Consider the following 20,397-nt stretch of genomic DNA (forward strand, 5'->3'; position numbering starts at 1 on the left):
ACAGCACTGGTGGTGCCAAGTCATTGCAAGTCAAATAGCCCAAGTCAAAGTCAAGTCGAGTCATTTATTTCATTTTGTCAAGCAAGTCGCAAGTCCTCAAACAGGTGACTCGAGTCCCCCACCTCTGCCATGGGGGTTACACAAGACACAGGGGGGCACTCACAGACCATGGCGGTTATACAAGACGGGGGGGGTAGTTTACAGACCATGGGGGTTATACACGACACGGGGGGGAGGGGTGTCACAGACCATGGGGGTTATACAAGACACGGGGGGGCGCTCACACACCATGGGGGTTATACAAGACACGGGGAGGCGCTCACACACCATGGGGGTTATACAAGACACGGGGGGGCGCTCACAGACCATGGGGGTTATACAAGACACGGGGGGGCGCTCACACACCATGGGGGTTATACAAGACACGGGGGGGCGCTCACACACCATGGGGTTATACAAGACACGGGGAGGCGCTCACACACCATGGGGGTTATACAAGACACGGGGGGGCGCTCACACACCATGGGGGTTATACAAGACACGGGGAGGCGCTCACACACCATGGGGGTTATACAAGACACGGGGGGGCGCTCACACACCATGGGGGTTATACAAGACACGGGGAGGCGCTCACACACCATGGGGGTTATACAAGACACGGGGGGGCGCTCACAGACCATGGGGGTTATACAAGACACGGGGGGGCGCTCACACACCATGGGGGTTATACAAGACACGGGGGGGCGCTCACACACCATGGGGGTTATACAAGACACGGGGGGGCGCTCACACACCATGGGGGTTATACAAGACACGGGGGGGCGCTCACACACCATGGGGGTTATACAAGACACGGGGAGGCGCTCACACACCATGGGGGTTATACAAGACACGGGGGGGCGCTCACAGACCATGGGGGTTATACAAGACACGGGGGGGCGCTCACACACCATGGGGGTTATACAAGACACGGGGAGGCGCTCACACACCATGGGGGTTATACAAGACACGGGGGGGCGCTCACACACCATGGGGGTTATACAAGACACGGGGAGGCACTCACACACCATGGGGGTTATACAAGACACGGGGAGGCACTCACACACCATGGGGGTTATACAAGACACGGGGGGGCGCTCACACACCATGGGGGTTATACAAGACACGGGGGGGGTGTTTACAGACCATGGGGGTTATACAAGACGGGCAGGAGGGCATTTACAGACAATGGGGGTTATACACGACACGGGGGGAGGGGTGTCACAGACCATGGGGGTTATACAAGACACGGGGGGGGCGCTCACAGACCATGGGGGTTATACAAGACGGGGGGGGGCGCTCACACACCATGGGGGTTATACAAGACGGGGGGGGGGCGCTCACAGACCATGGGGGTTATACAAGACACGGGGGGGGGGGCGCTCACAGACCATGGGGGTTATACACGACACGGGGGGGGGGGCGCTCACAGACCATGGGGGGTTATACACGACACGGGGGGTTGCTCACAGATCATGGGGGTTATACACGACATGGGGGGGGGCATTCACAGACCATGGGGGTTATACAAGACGGGGGGGGGGTGCTCACAGATCATGGGGGTTATACAAGACACGGGGGGGCGCTCACAGACCATGGGGGTTATACAAGACGGGGGGGTGCTCACAGACCATGGGGGTTATACAAGACACGGGGGGGGCGCTCACACACCATGGGGGTTATACAAGACATGGGGGGGGGGGCGCTCACAGACCATGGGGGTTATACAAGACACGGGGGGGGTGCTCACAGATCATGGGGGTTATACACGACATGGGGGGGGCGCTCACAGACCATGGGGGTTATACAAGACAGGGGGGGGCGCTCATAGACCATGGGGGTTATACAAGACGGGGGGGGCGCTCACAGACCATGGGGGTTATACAAGACAGGGGGGGGCGCTCATAGACCATGGGGGTTATACAAGACGGGGGGGGGTGCTCACAGACTATGGGGGTTATACAAGACAGGGGGGGGCGCTCATAGACCATGGGGGTTATACAAGACAAGGGGGGGGGTGCTCACAGATCATGGGGGTTATACAAGACACGGGGGGGGGGTCACAGACTATGGGGGTTATACAAGACACGGGGGGGGGGTCACAGACTATGGGGGTTATACAAGACACGGGGGGGGGGCGCTCACAGATCATGGGGGTTATACAAGACACGGGGGGGGGGTCACAGACTATGGGGGTTATACAAGACACGGGGGGGGGGTCACAGACTATGGGGGTTATACAAGACACGGGGGGGGGGGGCGCTCACAGATCATGGGGGTTATACAAGACACGGGGGGGGGGGCGCTCACAGATCATGGGGGTTATACAAGACGGGGGGGGGGCGCTCACAGACCATGGGTGTTATACAAGACAGGGGGGGGGTGCTCACAGATCATTGGGGTTATACAAGACACGGGGGGGGGGGGTCACAGACTATGGGGGTTATACAAGACGGGGGGGGGGTGCTCACAGATCATGGGGGTTATACAAGACACGGGGGGGGGCGCTCACAGATCATGGGGGTTATACACGACATGGGGGGGGCGCTCACAGACCATGGGGGTTATACATGACATGGGGGGGGCGCTCACAGACCATGGGGGTTATACAGGACGGGGGGGGGGCGCTCACAGATCATGGGGGTTATACAAGACACGGGGGGGGTCACAGACTATGGGGGTTATACAGGACATGGGGGGGTGTCACAGACTATGGGGGTTATACAAGACAGGGGGGGGGGGGCGCTCACAGATCATGGGGGTTATACAAGACACGGGGGGGGGGCGCTCACAGATCATGGGGGTTATACAAGACACGGGGGGGGCGCTCACAGATCATGGGGGTAATACAAGACACGGGGGGGGGGGCGCTCATAGATCATGGGGGTTATACAAGACGGGGGGGGCGCTCATAGACCACGGGGGTTATACAAGACGGGGGGGGGCGCTCACAGACCATGGGGGTTATACAAGACAGGGGGGGGGGTGCTCACAGATCATGGGGGTTATACACGACATGGGGGGGGCGCTCACAGACCATGGGGGTTATACATGACATGGGGGGGGGCGCTCACAGATCATGGGGGTTATACAAGACACGGGGGGGGGCGCTCACAGACCATGGGGGTTATACATGACATGGGGGGGGCGCTCACAGATCATGGGGGTTATACAAGACACGGGGGGGGCGCTCACAGACCATGGGGGTTATACATGACATGGGGGGGGCGCTCACAGACCATGGGGGTTATACAGGACGGGGGGGGGCGCTCACAGATCATGGGGGTTATACAAGACACGGGGGGGGGTCACAGACTATGGGGGTTATACAGGACATGGGGGGGTGTCACAGACTATGGGGGTTATACAAGACACGGGGGGGGCACTCACAGACCATGGGGGTTATACAAGACAGGGGGGGCGCTCACAGACCATGGGGGTTATACAAGACCCGGGGGGGGGGCGCTCACAGACTATGGGGGTTATACAAGACACGGGGGGGGGGTCACAGACTATGGGGGTTATACAGGACATGGGGGGGGTCACAGACTATGGGGGTTATACAGGACATGGGGGGGTGTCACAGACTATGGGGGTTATACAAGACACGGGGGGGGGGGGCGCTCACAGACCATGGGGGTTATACAAGACCCGGGGGGGGCGCTCACAGACTTTGGGGGTTATACAGGACATGGGGGGGGGGTCAGACCATGGAGGTTTTACAGGACATGGGGGGTGTGACAGACTCACCCGGGACAGAGGCTATTGGAGGGGACTGAACGCTAGCCTGTTGCCTTTTGATTATGGGCCCTGGATTTTCAATGGAACGGTGCTCTTTGTGGGGTGAATTGGAGGTCCGGTTTGAACTGTACTAATCGGACTCAGTCGTGTAGATATGTATATTTTGTTGGTTGTTTGATTCTGTTGGGGACTCCTTGCTGTGGATCTGTGTCCCTGAAGAGGGAGGGGGGGTTCCTCCAGCAGCCCCCTGCTGATAAGACTGATTCATTCTGTTGGGACACATCCTGTGAGGAGATGCTGGTGTCATCAACCTGTGTTTATGTTAATTGAATGAGCTGATGACATTGTCCTCTATACAATGTAGGAGACGGGACGACTGCTATTGTGTTGATATAACTGTGTGAAGCTCGGTGACCACAAGTCTGGGTGAAAGGTCATGTCTCAGTCACCTAGGCTGTATAAAGGATTAGATAATTAGCTCATGTTAATTAGGTTACATTTGTATTGTTAGAGTAATCTTCTCCTGTGTATATAAGACTGTATTCTGGTTCTGAATAAAGTCAGTTCTTGGTAGCAACAAGCAAGTGTCGCCTTGTTTGTGCTCAGAGAGGTTGGGATATCTGTATACAGACTGGGAGGAAGTGGTATATGGCGGAAGCACTCAAGCGGAGTGTGGGACGTTCCGTGACATTGGTGGCAAGCAGCGGGAAAGCTTCCTGAAGTCTGGAACATCCAAACCTCCAACTGGATCCAAGATGAGGATAGCAGACTTCAGTCACCCCAGCGGAGATATGGACCTGGCATCAGAGTTCCCGGGGCTGCTGCGGATCATCCTTTCAACATACACCAGGACTGTGTCTGAGGATGAATACCTGGAGCTTAGGCAGCAAATTCGTGTGGAGCTCTGGATTGGAGCCCTCCGTCTCGCTGGTATAAAACAGGGCAAGTGCTTTCCAACCCAAGAGAAATGGGCCAGTGACCAACGGGCATTGCGGATGGCATTCCTGGGAGAGCAGCCCCAGGAGCAATGGGTGACTGAGTTGGACAGGCTGGTCCAGCAGGAGATAGAGCTGGACAATCGTTATCGGGCTCTGCAATGGCACGCAGAGGAGGGATATTTAGGGGAGACAACAGAATGCTCTCCGGAGGGATATGACTTTGGCGGCCCTGGATTGCTGTGGGAGAACCTTACAGATCTTTTTATGTTTGGCGATGAAGGGGAACCTGACCTTGAGGACCTGGGAGACTATAGAGAGTCTATGCTCGGTCTTGCAGGGGTCTCAGAGCTCAAACCTGATCTGGACCATTTGCTAAGGAAGGAACAGCATCTGGAAAGGGCATACAGGAAACTGCTAGAACAAGTTCAGCAGCATGCCAGAGAATCGGCAGTGGAAAATCCGGAGATTGCCGTCCCCAAACCTGAAGTGCTGACAACAGGGCAGAGTTCTGCTAACCTCTGCCCAGAAATGATAGCATCTTCTGGGTTCCATGGACAGGAGATTGTGAACCTCTATCCCCAGACATCAGTTGCAGAGACATGGGATTTGATAGACTTTTCTGCTGAGGAAGAACAACCTGATGAGCCTCCAGCAGAAGAGCTGCTATCAGGGCCAAAGTTCACTGTGTTCTGCCCAGCACCAACAGTGGCTTCGGCCTTCTTGAGAGAAGAGGTAGTCGGCCTTTCTCCCACAACACTGACAGGGACATGTGATTTTCTGCCAGCAGCATCTATGGAGTTAAAACAAACTTCTCCAGCTGAAGATCTGGTAACTGAACAGAGGGTCCAAGACCTCTGTCCCACACTTTTACCAATTCCAGAGACTGGGGATTTAATAGACGTTTCTGTAGAGGAGGAACCACCTGGCAAACCCCCAGCAGAAGTGCTGGCAACCGGACAGAGGGTCCAAGACCTCTGCCCCACACCTGCAGCAATTGTGGAGGCTCAGGGTGAGAAGATGGCAATCACTTCCCAGCAGCAGATACAGAGGGAGAAGGGAGAGGAGGTGTGTGTTGTCCCTCCCCAACAGTTGGCCAGGGTGGAGGAAGCGGGCTTTCCTCCCCAGCAAAGATCCGTGTACCTGGGAGACAGTACCATCGACATGTCGTCCCAGCAGCCAGATGAGGGAATAGAAAAGGAAGCAGCCGGCTCACCTCCCCAATGGCAGCTACACAGTTTGGGAGTGGAGGAAGCCAACCTCCTGCCCCAACAGTTAGCTGGAGCGGAGGATGCGGAGTCCTCAGCAGAAGTGCTGGCAACAGGGCAGAGTGCTACCAACCTCTTCCCAGCACCGGCAACAACTACAGAGTTCCAGGGAGCCGGGGCAGTTGGCCCCTCTCTCCGACGACAAGCTGATGTAGTGGAGCTGCTACTCCCAGCTGAATCGCTGGCAACAGGGCAGAGCACCGCTGGCCTCTGCCTAGCACCTAGTGTCCCTCTACAGCTTCAGTAAGCTGGGGTGATTGGCCCCTCTGCCCAGCAGCAGACCGAGCCCAGGAATGTTAAAAACAATCCAGCTGAAGCCCTGGCAGCCAGACAGAGAGTAAATGACCTCTGCCCCACACCTACTGAGGTCAACTATTCCTTGCAGCCAAGAATGGAGATCATGCGGGAAGACTATGTGAGTTCACTCTGCCTGACTAACGTATGTCCAGACCAGGGGGAGGTCTGGGACCTTGTTAGTCAACCTTTGATGGGGGTGAAATGTGACAGACTCACCCGAGACAGAGGCTATTGGAGGGGACTGAACGCTAGCCTGTTGCCTTTTGATTATGGGCCCTGGATTTTCAATGGAACGGTGCTCTTTGTGGGGTGAATTGGAGGTCCGGTTTGAACTGTACTAATCGGACTCAGTCATGTATATATGTATATATTGTTGGTTGTTTGATTCTGTTGGGGACTCCTTGCTGTGGGTCTGTGTCCCTGAAGAGGGAGGGGGGTTCCTCCAGCAGCCCCCTGCTGATAAGACTGATTCATTCTGTTGGGACACATCCTGTGAGGAGATGCTGTTGTCATCAACCTGTGTTTATGTTAATTGAATGAGCTGGTGACATTGTCCTCTATACAATGTAGGAGACGGGACGACTGCCATTTTGTTGATATAACTGTGTGAAGCTCGGTGACCACAAGTCTGGGCGAAAGGTCATGTCTCAGTCACCTAGGCTGTATAAAGGATTAGATAATTAGCTCATGTTAATTAGGTTACGTTTGTATTGTTAGAGTAATCTTCTCCTGTGTATATAAGACTGTATTCTGGTTCTGAATAAAGTCAGTTCTTGGTAGCAACAAGCAAGTGTCGCCTTGTTTGTGCTCAGAGAGGTTGGGATATCTGTATACAGACTGGGAGGAAGTGGTATATGACGGAAGCACTCAAGCGGAGTGTGGGACGTTCCGTGACACCATCTACACCCCAACCCGAGGGCCAGCACACAGTACAAGACATGCCATCTACACCCCAACCCGAGGGCCAGCACACAGTACAAGACATGCCATCTACACCCCAACTATGTAGGAAGAACAAGCTGTCAGCAATACGTCTGCCATGGTGGCACCACGGATACCCCAAGAGCCTGTACACCTCCCGTCACCGAAAGGCTAAGCATCACAAGCATAGAGTAATTCAAATACGGTTAGGAGACACCAAAACTCCTCTGGAACCGTCTCCATAGTGGGGTTTGAAAGGGGGGGGGGGGGGGGTACAGAGGTACCAATGACCATCAAGGTTATGGACAACCCGGAGGAGTGAACGGTTCAATCAAAGTGCAATTAGAGAAATGGTCTTCTTAGGAGGCCTATACTGACTCCAAATGACTGAAACCCAACAAAGGCAGGAACAAGGGTTACAATATCCTATCAGATATGGGTCTTCCCCATACAGGACCTGCAGACATCATACCGGTGTGAAAGGAGGCCAGCAGATCTCGTGTCCAGGGTGGGAGATTGTCCCACATTTATGTGGTATACAAATCGCTTTCCTTTCTGTGCAGGATAGTAAGACTGTTTGAGTCACTGAGGGAGCTAGAGAGCAGGAGGTCTTGGGCTGAGGGAGCTAGAGAGCAGGAGGTCTTGGGCTGAGGGAGCTAGAGAGCAGGAGGTCTTGGGCTGAGGGAGCTAGAGAGCAGGAGGTCTTGGGCTGAGGGAGCTAGAGAGCAGGAGGTCTTGGGCTGAGGGAGCTAGAGAGCAGGAGGTCTTGGGCTGAGGGAGCTAGAGAGCAGGAGGTCTTGGGCTGAGGGAGCTAGAGAGCAGGAGGTCTTGGGAGGAACGGAGAGGGTGATTAGGTTGGTATTTTGAGACTAGGTTAGTGATGTAGCTGGGGGCAGAGTTGTGGATGGCTTTGTAACTTATTGTTAGCATTTTGAATTTAATTTGTTGGGCGAGTGGCAACCAATGGAGGGATTGGTAGAGAGGGGTAGCAGACACTGAGCGGTTTGTAAGGTGGATGAGTCTGGCAGCAGCATTCATGATATACAAGACAGAAACTGTCCTCAAGGTTACAAGACACGTTTTCTGCAGCCCTACCCACTACGTGCAGCACTGCAAGCCCAGGTCCTTCCATTGAACCCCTGAATTTTTGGAGGAACAGGTCCCTGCAGCACAGAAGAGTTTTTACATTAATGCAGACAATGTAGAGAATGCATTAAAAGGTAAAAATTCTTAAGCCTTTAGAACAGAGGTCTTCAAACTATGGCCCTCCAGTTGCTCAGGAACTACAATTCCCATCATGCCTAGTCATATCTGTGAATGTCAGAGTTTTACAATGCCTCATGTAGGGGTGCAACGGATCAAAAAAATCACGGTTCGGATCGTTCCTCGGATCAGAGTCACGGATCGGATCATTTTCGGATCATTTTCGGATCAACAAAAAAAATATATATCCACATCTCCCCCACTGTAATATATCCACATGTTCCCCACTGTAATATATCCACATCTCCCCCCACTGTAATATATCCACATGTCCCCCCCACTGTAATATATCCACATGTCCCCCCCACTGTAATACATCCACATGTCCCCCCCACTGTAATACATCCACATGTCCCCCCCACTGTAATACATCCACATGTCCCCCCCACTGTAATACATCCACATGTCCCCCCACTGTAATACATCCACATGTCCCCCCACTGTAATACATCCACACGCCCCCCCCCCCCCACTGTAATACAGCCACACGCCCCCCCCCCTCCACTGTAATAAAGCCACACGCCCCCCCTCCACTGTAATACAGCCACACGCCCCCCCGCACTGTATACATTACAGTGCTGTTAGTCTGACCTGTTAAGAGAAGCCGGCGCCGCCAAGCCAGCCGCCGGACCCACGAGTTGAGGGCGGGGTGATGACGTCAGCACGCAGCTGAGCGCCGCCGGGTGTACCAAGATGGCCGCGGCTCCGGAGCTAGGCCGAAGCCGCGGCCTTTCCTAAAACCCGAGGCCGCGGAGCGCTCCGCGGATCGCGGGTGTACCGATCCGAACAGCCTGGCCCGTTCGGATCACGGATCGGTGACGATCCGTTGCACCCCTAGCCTCATGGGATATGTAGTTCCGCAACAGCTGGAGGGCCATAGTTTGAAGATCCCTGCTTTAGAACCACTTTAACTGGCTGCCATGAAAGAGGTGAACACTGTGCCATAGGATGAACAACACCAGAAGACGATCAGTACCACGACCTGCCAAGGGCTTATAGTGTAACCATCTACACCCCAACCCGAGGGCCAGCACACAGTACAAGACATGCCATCTACACCCCAACCCGAGGGCCAGCACACAGTACAAGACATGCCATCTACAGTACAAGACATGCCATCTACACCCCAACCCGAGGGCCAGCACACAGTACAAGACATGCCATCTACACCTCAACCCGAGGGCCAGCACACAGTACAAGACATGCCATCTACACCCCAACCCGAGGGCCAGCACACAGTACAAGACATGCCATCTACACCCCAACCCGAGGGCCAGCACACAGTACAAGACATGCCATCTACACCTCAACCCGAGGGCCAGCACACAGTACAAGACATGCCATCTACACCCCAACCCGAGGGCCAGCACACAGTACAAGACATGCCATCTACAGTACAAGACATGCCATCTACACCCCAACCCGAGGGCCAGCACACAGTACAAGACATGCCATCTACACCTCAACCCGAGGGCCAGCACACAGTACAAGACATGCCATCTACACCCCAACCCGAGGGCCAGCACACAGTACAAGACATGCCATCTACACCCCAACCCGAGGGCCAGCACACAGTACAAGACATGCCATCTACACCTCAACCCGAGGGCCAGCACACAGTACAAGACATGCCATCTACACCCCAACCCGAGGGCCAGCACACAGTACAAGACATGCCATCTACACCCCAACCCGAGGGCCAGCACACAGTACAAGACATGCCATCTACACCTCAACCCGAGGGCCAGCACACAGTACAAGACATGCCATCTACACCCCAACCCGAGGGCCAGCACACAGTACAAGACATGCCATCTACAGTACAAGACATGCCATCTACACCCCAACCCGAGGGCCAGCACACAGTACAAGACATGCCATCTACACCTCAACCCGAGGGCCAGCACACAGTACAAGACATGCCATCTACACCCCAACCCGAGGGCCAGCACACAGTACAAGACATGCCATCTACACCCCAACCCGAGGGCCAGCACACAGTACAAGACATGCCATCTACACCTCAACCCGAGGGCCAGCACACAGTACAAGACATGCCATCTACACCCCAACCCGAGGGCCAGCACACAGTACAAGACATGCCATCTACACCCCAACCCGAGGGCCAGCACACAGTACAAGACATGCCATCTACACCCCAACCCGAGGGCCAGCACACAGTACAAGACATGCCATCTACACCCCAACCCGAGGGCCAGCACACAGTACAAGACATGCCATCTACACCCCAACCCGAGGGCCAGCACACAGTACAAGACATGCCATCTACACCCCAACCCGAGGGCCAGCACACAGTACAAGACATGCCATCTACAGTACAAGACATGCTATCTACACCCCAACCCGAGGGCCAGGTAAATAGTAAAGGTTGGAGATGTTGAATCCTCGTCTGTAGATGAAGACTTTATTCGGCACAGAAATCTGAGGAATCCGACATGACTGAGCAGCTCTGCTAGTTCCACCATTCTACAGACACTAAGGGGCTCGTGTATAAAGCAGTCATATGGCTGCACAGCGATGAGCTTTACAAATGAACGACAGACCAGTAAAAGGCATTCCTGGAGGAGAGCCTGGTCATGTGATCAAAATGACATGATCTGCTCTCCTCCAATCACAGAGCCCCGTAGGGTTTGACCTGCTACACTGGCAGCCTGATTATTATGAGTGAGATGGGGTGCAGTGTGCACAGCAATGAACGGACCCCCCAATACAAAGTGCACAGCTTACCGGATGCGTTCCGCGGAGTGTCCAGCAGCGTTTTTAGCAGTTTCATGTCTTTAATGTTATGGATGTAGATGGCCTCCTCCAGACACACCACCAGTCTCTGCAACAAAAAAGGGAAATGTCCAATCAGTGAGCCCCAACCCTTGCAGGATGCAGTCACAGGATGACGCCAGCACATACCTGTCGGTTCAGCCTGATGGAGAGGATGTTGGAGGAGTAGTTGTAGTTGCAGATTTCTGTACCTTTTTTAAAGTGAAAAACATTCATTTGACGCGGCTTGGAGTGACTGACGACAACCACCAGACTGCTGGAAAAAAGCCTTTCCACGATGTACACATCTGGGAGATCGGCTGGAAGCAAGGAACAGAATAATGAGAGAATACCAAACCTGGACCTTCTCCACAAACCTGGACCTTCTCCACACAACAATACAGCCGACATGGGAGGCCATCTTCACCAGATGATTCCTGCTACAGACAAAGGCTCACCCACAGTCCAACCAATCATACATTTCACCACAGGCACAGAACAAGATATATAGAATATATCTTCTCATCCAGCCTCTCCTCTTATGAAGCCCCATCTCTACCAATGGCCGGCCCACGTCCGAGCCCTATCTCTACCAATGGCCATCCCTCGTCCGAGCCCCATCTCTACCAATGGCCATCCCTCATCCGAGCCCCATCTCTACCAATGGCCATCCCTCATCCGAGCCCCATCTCTACCAATGGCCGTCCCTCGACAGAGCCCCATCTCTACCAATGGCCGGCCCACGTCCGAGCCCTATCTCTACCAATGGCCATCCCTCGTCCGAGCCCCATCTCTACCAATGGCCATCCCTCGACAGAGCCCCATCTCTAGCAATGGCCGTCCCTCGACAGAGCCCCATCTCTAGCAATGGCCGTCCCTCGACAGAGCCCCATCTCTAGCAATGGCCGTCCCTCGACAGAGCCCCATCTCTACCAATGGCCGTCCCCCGCCAGAGCCCCATCTCTACTAATGGCCAACCCTCGACAGAGCCCCATCTCTACCAATGGCCGTCCCTCGACAGAGCCCCATCTCTACCAATGGCCGTCCCTCGACAGAGCCCCATCTCTACCAATGGCCAACCCTCTACAGAGCCCCATCTCTACCAATGGCCAACCCTCAACAGAGCCCCATCTCTACCAATGGCCAACCCTCGACAGAGCCCCATCTCTACCAATGGCCAACCCTCGACAGAGCCCCATCTCTACCAATGGCCAACCCTCGACAGAGCCCCATCTCTACCAATGGCCAACCCTCGACAGAGCCCCATCTCTACCAATGGCCAACCCTCGACAGAGCCCCATCTCTACCAATGGTCAACCCTCGACAGAGCCCCATCTCTACCAATGGCCGTCCCTCGACAGAGCCCCATCTCTACCAATGGCCGTCCCTCGTCAGAGCCCCATCTCTACCAATGGCCGTCCCTCGTCAGAGCCCCATCTCTACCAATGGCCGTCCCTCGACAGAGCCCCATCTCTACCAATGGCCTACCCTCGACAGAGCCCCATCTCTACCAATGGCCAACCCTCGACAGAGCCCCATCTCTACCAATGGCCGTCCCTCGACAGAGCCCCATCTCTACCAATAGCCGGCCCACGTCCGAGCCCCATCTCTACCAATGGCCATCCCTCGTCCGAGCCCCATCTCTACCAATGGCCATCCCTCGTCCGAGCCCCATCTCTACCAATGGCCATCCCTCATCCGAGCCCCATCTCTACCAATGGCCATCCCTCATCCGAGCCCCATCTCTACCAATGGCCATCCCTCATCCGAGCCCCATCTCTACCAATGGCCGTCCCTCGACAGAGCCCCATCTCTACCAATGGCCGGCCCACGTCCGAGCCCTATCTCTACCAATGGCCATCCCCCGTCCGAGCCCCATCTCTACCAATGGCCATCCCTCATCCGAGCCCCATCTCTATCAATGGCCAACCCTCGTCAGAGCCCCATCTCTATCAATGGCCAACCCTCGTCAGAGCCCCATCTCTATCAATGGCCAACCCTCGTCAGAGCCCCATCTCTACCAATGGCCATCCCTCGTCAGAGCCCCATCTCTATCAATGGCCAACCCTCGTCAGAGCCCCATCTCTACCAATGGCCATCCCTCGTCCGAGCCCCATCTCTACCAATGGCCATCCCTCGTCCGAGCCCCATCTCTACCAATGGCCATCCCTCATCCGAGCCCCATCTCTACCAATGGCCATCCCTCATCCGAGCCCCATCTCTACCAATGGCCATCCCTCGACAGAGCCCCATCTCTACCAATGGCCATCCCTCGACAGAGCCCCATCTCTACCAATGGCCGTCCCTCGACAGAGCCCCATCTCTACCAATGGCCGTCCCCCGCCAGAGCCCCATCTCTACTAATGGCCAACCCTCGACAGAGCCCCATCTCTACCAATGGCCGTCCCTCGACAGAGCCCCATCTCTACCAATGGCCGTCCCTCGACAGAGCCCCATCTCTACCAATGGCCAACCCTCTACAGAGCCCCATCTCTACCAATGGCCGTCCCTCGACAGAGCCCCATCTCTACCAATAGCCGGCCCACGTCCGAGCCCCATCTCTACCAATGGCCGTCCCTCGTCAGAGCCCCATCTCTACCAATGGCCGTCCCTCGTCAGAGCCCCATCTATATCAATGGCCAACCCTCGTCAGAGCCCCATCTCTACCAATGGCCAACCCTCGTCAGAGCCCCATCTCTACCAATGGCCAACCCTCGTCAGAGCCCCATCTCTATCAATGGCCAACCCTCGTCAGAGCCCCATCTCTATCAATGGCCAACCCTCGTCAGAGCCCCATCTCTACCAATGGCCAACCCTCGTCCGAGCCCCATCTCTACCAATGGCCATCCCTCGTCCGAGCCCCATCTCTACCAATGGCCGGCCCTCGTCAGAGCCCCATCTCTACCAATGGCCGGCCCTCGTCAGAGCCCCATCTCTACTAATGGCCAACCCTCGACAGAGCCCCATCTCTACCAATGGCCGTCCCTCGACAGAGCCCCATCTCTACCAATGGCCGTCCCTCGTCAGAGCCCCAGCTCTACCAATGGCCAACCCTCGTCAGAGCACCATCTCTACCAATGGCCAATCCTTGTCCGAGCCCCATCTCTACCAATGGCCAACCCTCGTCAGAGCCCCATCTCTACCAATGGCCGTCCCTCATCAGAGGCCCATCTCTACCAATGGCCGGCCCTCACCAGAGCCCCATCTCTACCAATGGCCGGCCCTCGCCAGAGCCCCATCTCTACCAATGGCCGGCCCTCGCCAGAGCCCCATCTCTACCAATGGCTGGCCCTCGCCAGAGCCCCATCTCTACCAATGGCCATCCCTCGTCAGAGCCCCATCTCTACCAATGGCCATCCCTCGTCAGAGCCCCATCTCTACCAATGGCCGGCCCTCGTCAGAGCCCCATCTCTACCAATGGCCGGCCCTCACCAGAGCCCCATCTCTACCAATGGCCGCCCTTTGTCAGAGACCCATCTCTACCAATGGCCGGCCCTCGCCAGAGCCCCATCTCTACCGATGGCCGGCCCTCGCCAGAGCCCCATCTCTACCAATGGCCGGCCCTCGCCAGAGCCCCATCTCTACCAATGGCCGGCCCTCGCCAGAGCCCCATCTCTACCAATGGCTGGCCCTCGCCAGAGCCCCATCTCTACCAATGGCTGGCCCTCGCCAGAGCCCCATCTCTACCAATGGCCATCCCTCGTCAGAGCCCCATCTCTACCAATGGCCTACCCTCATCAGAGCCCCATCTCTACCAATGGCCGGCCCTCGTCAGAGCCCCATCTCTACCAATGGCCGGCCCTCGTCAGAGCCCCATCTCTACCAATAACCGGCCCTCTGGAGTTCCAAGGAGCCGGGGCATCGCTTGTAATAGTGCGTGACAGGTCCTCTTTATGGAGAGATGTGGGGTCTATAAGTCTAGGAATACCCAGACCAGGAATACACAGACCAGGAATACACGGACTAATAATGATAGAAGACTGAAAGTCCTTACAGTTTTCATGGACGAGATCCAGATGATCCACAGAACTTAGAGAAAAAAGCCGGTAACCCGTCCTTATCCCAATGGCCAACGACCTAAAAAGAAAAGATGGCAGAGTTGAAGTGGGTGTAGAAATGTTATACCCCTCCTCCTCCCCCCCATGTATATAATGGTATATCCCTCATCTTCCATGTATATAATGGTATATCCCTCCACCCCCCCTCCATGTATATAATGGTATAACCCCCCCCCCAAGGAATAGTGTAGTAATGGTATATTCCCACACGCTCTGTATAGGTGGTAGGCTCCGTTCGTGCAGTCCTGGTTGTAGGACAGGCAGGTGCTCCCCATGTATATAATGGTATATTCCTCCTCCCCCCTCCATGTTTATAATTGTATATTCCTCCTCCCCCCATGTATATAATAGTACATCCCTCCCCCCCATGTATATAATAGTACATCCCTCCCCCCCATGTATATAATAGTATACCCCTCCTCCCCTCATGTATATAATGGTATATCCCTCCTCCCCTCATGTATATAATGGTATATTCCTCCTCCCCTCATGTATATAATGGTATATTCCTCCTGCTCCTCCCCTATGTATAGTGTAGTAATTGTATATCCCTCCTCCCATGTATATAATGGTATATCCCTGCTCCTCCCCTCATGTATAGTGTAGAGATGGTAGATTCCCCCCCATGTATATAAGGCATATTCCTCCCCCCCCCCCCCCCCATGTATAAAATGGTATATCCCTCCTCCTCCTCCCCCATGTATAGTGTAGTAGTGATAGGCTCCTCCTCCCCACATGTATATAATGGTATATCCCTCCCCCTCCATGTATATAATGGTATATGCCTCCTCCTCCTCCCAGTGTTGCCAACCTACCAGATTGAAATGTATTGAAACGACACCCAAAATTTCTTGGCACAGCCAAGTTTTTACTCACATTTCCAAAAGTTACAAAATTACAGTTGTAAGTGCAAATTTTAGTATTTAGGCTACAAACAAGTACAATATGCAATTAGCAATGTGATTTAAGGTAGATATTAGGGCAAAAAACATATTTCTTATTTTATTTTCGATATAGTAAGTAAGTAGCTCAGGGACAGGACTGAGGAGGGCAAGAAATTAGAATAGAAAGGCACACATGAAGCTGACTCTTGGTCCCTTCAGTCTAAACAGCACTGACAGTCCCGCTCCCGACCTGCCCTGTTCCTGTCCTGCAGACCCACACACGAGGCTCTGGGCGCTCTGCTTGGTTCCCTTGCACTATGACATCACACGACACGCTCGGGCACTGCTTCCACCAGACCCGCCTGATCACACTGGAGCAGGAATTCAGATGATCTCAGCTGGCTCTGGACCGAGCCCAATATCACAGCCATATTTTTTTACTGGCAACTTTTTTCTTTTACTGGCATTTACTGGCAGGAGAAAATTGCCTGTTTTTTACTGGCTGCCAGTAAAAATACTGACGGTTGGCAACACTGCCTCCTCCATGTATATAATGGTATATCCCTCCTCCTACCCCATGTATATAATGGTATATCCCTCCTCCTCCCCCCCATGTATAGAATGATATATCCCTCCTCCCCCAATGTATAGAATGGTATATCCCTCCTCCTCCCCCCCATGTATAGAATGGTATATCCCTCCTCCTCCCCCCATGTATATAATGGTATATCCCTCCTCCTCCCCCCATGTATATATTGGTATATCCCTCCTCCTCCCCCCATGTATATATTGGTATATCCCTCCTCCTCCCCCCATGTATAGAATGGTATATCCCTCCTCCTCCCCCATGTATATAATGGTATATCCCTCCTCCTCCCCCCATGTATATATTGGTATATCCCTCCTCCTCCCCCCATGTATATAATTGGTATATCCCCCCCCATGTATAGAATGGTATATCCCTCCTCCTCCCCCCATGTATATAATGGTATATCCCTCCTCCTCCCCCCATGTATATATTGGTATATCCCTCCTCCTCCCCCCATGTATATATTGGTATATCCCTCCTCCTCCCCCCATGTATATAATTTGTATATCCCTCCTCCTCCCCCCATGTATATAATTTGTATATCCCTCCTCCTCCCCCCATGTATATATTGGTATATCCCTCCTCCTCCCCCCATGTATATAATTTGTATATTCCTCCTCCCAGGTCCATAAATATTGGGACATGGACACAATTCTAATCTTTTTGGCTCTATACACCACCACAATGGATTTGAAATGAAATGAACAAGATGTGCTTTAACTGCAGACTTTCAGCTTTAATTTGAGGGATTTACATCCAAATCAGGTGAACGGTGTAGAAATTACAACAGTTTGTATATGTGCCTCCCACTCTTTAAGGGACCAAAAGTAATGGGACAGATTAACAATCATCCATCAAACTTTCACTTTTTAATACTTGGTTGCAGATCCTTTGCAGTCAATTACAGCCTGAAGTCTGGAACACATAGACATCACCAGACGTTGGGTTTCATCCCTGGTGATGCTCTGCCAGGCCTTTACTACAACTGTCTTCAGTTCCTGCTTGTTCTTGGGGCATTTTCCCTTCAGTTTTGTCTTCAGCAAGTGAAATGCATGCTCAATCGGATTCAGGTCAGGTGATTGACTTGGCCATTGCATAACATTCCACTTCTTTCCCTTAAAAAACTCTTTGGTTGCTTTCGCAGTATGTTTCGGGTCATTGTCCATCTGCACTGTGAAGCTCCGTCCAATGAGTTCTGAAGCATTTTGCTGAATATGAGCAGATAATATTGTCCGAAACACTTCAGAATTCATCCTGCTGCTTTTGTCAGCAGTCACATCATCAATAAATACAAGAGAACCAGTTCCATTGGCAGCCATACATGCCCACGCCATGACACTACCACCACCATGCTTCACTGATGAGGTGGTATGCTTTGGATCATGAGCAGTTCCTTTCCTTCTCCATACTCTTCTCTTCCCATCACTCTGGTACAAGTTGATCTTGGTCTCATCTGTCCATAGGATGTTGTTCCAGAACTGTGAAGGCTTTTTTAGATGTTGTTTGGCAAACTCTAATCCGGCCTTCCTGTTTTTGAGGCTCACCAATGGTTTACATCTTGTGGTGAACCCTCTGTATTCACTCTGGTGAAGTCTTCTCTTGATTGTTGACTTTGACACACATACCCCGACCTCCTGGAGAGTGTTCTTCATCTGGCCAACTGTTGTGAAGGGTGTTTTCTTCACCAGGGAAAGAATTCTTCGGTCATCCACCACAGTTGTTTTCCGTGGTCTTCCGGGTCTTTTGGTGTTGCTGAGCTCACTGGTGCGTTCTTTCTTTTTATGGATGTTCCAAACAGTTGATTTGGCCACACCTAATGTTCTTGCTATCTCTCTGATGGGTTTGTTTTGTTTTTTCAGCCTAATGATGGCTTGCTTTCACTGATAGTGACAGCTCTTTGGATCTCATATTGAGAGTTGACAGCAACAGATTCCAAATGCAAATAGCACACTTGAAATGAACTCTGGACCTTTTATCTGCTCCTTGTAAATGGGATAATGAGGGAATAACACACACCTGGCCATGGAACAGCTCAGCATCCAATTGTCCCATTACTTTTGGTCCCTTAAAAAGTGTGAGGCACATATACAAACTGTTGTAATTCCTACAACATTCACCTGATTTGGATGTAAATACCCTCAAATTAAAGCTGAAAGTCTGAAGTTAAAGCACATCTTGTTCATTTCAAATCCATTGTGGAGGTGTATAGAGCCAAAAAGATTAGAATTGTGTCCATGTCCCAATATTTATGGACCTGACTTTATAATGGTATACCCCTCCCCCATGTATAGTGTAGTAATGGTATATTCCCACACAGTGTAGGTGGTAGGCTCCGTACGTGCAGTCCTGGTTGTAGGACAGGCAGGCACTCCCCATGTATATAATGGTATAGTCCTCCCCCCCACCATGTATAGTGTAGTAATGGTTTGTTCCCCCCCCATGTATAGTGTAGTAATGGTACGTTCCTCCTCCCCCCTCCATGTATATAATGGTATATCCCTCCACCTTCTCCCCCCATGTATATAATGGTATATCCCTCCTCCTCCCCCCCATGTATATAATGGTATATCCCTCCTCCTCCCCCCATGTATATAATGGTATATCCCCCTCCTCCTCCCCTCATGTATATAATGGTATATCCCCCTCCTCCTCCCCTCATGTATAATGTATTAATGGTATATTCTTCCCCCCATGTATATGATGGTATAACCCCCTCCTCCCCATGTATATAATGGTATCTTCCTCCTCCTCCCGTGTATTTAATAGTATATCCCTCTTCCCCCTCCCATGCATTTCATGGTATATCCCTTCCCCCTCCCATGTATTTCATGGTATATCCCTCCTCCCCCATGTATATAATGGTATATCCCTCTGTGACAGAGGCTTTTGGAGAGGAAGGACTGAATGCTGGCCTCTTGCCTACTGATTATGGGCTCTGGCATTTTAAGGGAACAATACTGTTTGTGAGGTGTATGTCTGGCTGCTTCATACTGTTGGGTCATCAACTCCAGCCACCTGTCTGTTGTCTGCTATAATGTGTTTATTGTAAATACGTCTAGTGTGGGCTCCAAGAGTCTTTCCCCCATTGTTATTTGTGTTAATTATCTCTGCTATTGTGTGAAGGAGTTCTGTGTTGATATTTATGATAATGTGTATTGTATAGTCAGTGAGCCCGGAGACGACAAGGCTGACCTGAAAGGTCATATCTCGGAGTCACCAAGTCTGGAAATGATTAGTCAATTAGCTCGTTAATTTATGTTTCTGGTTACAGTTTGTATTGTTAGAGTAATATGAACCTCCTCAACTGTATATAAGACTGTATTCTTGTTCTAATAAACAGTTCATGTTCAGCAACCAAATGAGTATTGTCTTGTTGTGTGGTTGTCAGTAATTAGAATATCTAGTAGTAGTTGGAATATCTGATATCTATATTCAGACTGGAAGGAAGCGGTATATGACGAAAGCACTCAAGCGGAGTGTGGAACATTTAGTTAACCCTCCTCACCCCCATGTATTTAATGGTATATCCCTCCTTCCCCTCCCCCTATGTATATAATGATAAATCCCCCCATGTATATAATGGTATATCCCTCCACGTCCCCCCCCCTCCCATGTATAAAATGGTAT

At 52.6% G+C, this 20,397-nt stretch overlaps 1 protein-coding gene across 2 annotated transcripts in view; it reads right to left on the reverse strand.

Annotated features, from left to right (window-relative positions):
• The window catches only part of WIPI1 (WD repeat domain, phosphoinositide interacting 1), a 34,554-nt gene extending 15,412 nt beyond the window's left edge, over window positions 1-19,142 (reverse strand). The window contains exons 1-4 of one of the 2 annotated variants that reach the window (XM_073607056.1): window positions 19,109-19,142; window positions 15,234-15,316; window positions 11,390-11,559; window positions 11,213-11,309 (exon numbers count right to left, since the gene is read on the reverse strand). In XM_073607056.1, the coding sequence (XP_073463157.1) occupies window positions 11,213-11,309; window positions 11,390-11,476 (184 nt within the window). In that variant the 5' untranslated portion in view covers window positions 11,477-11,559; window positions 15,234-15,316; window positions 19,109-19,142. Of the gene's footprint in view, window positions 1-11,212; window positions 11,310-11,389; window positions 11,560-15,233; window positions 15,317-15,533; window positions 15,564-19,108 lie in introns of those variants that run through there. The other variant, XM_073607057.1, reaches the window with a different exon arrangement.
• Between the last annotated feature and the right edge of the window lie 1,255 nt (window positions 19,143-20,397).

Source organism: Aquarana catesbeiana, linkage group LG12 (genome assembly GCF_042186555.1).
Source record: "Aquarana catesbeiana isolate 2022-GZ linkage group LG12, ASM4218655v1, whole genome shotgun sequence".
NCBI lineage: Eukaryota > Metazoa > Chordata > Amphibia > Anura > Ranidae > Aquarana > Aquarana catesbeiana.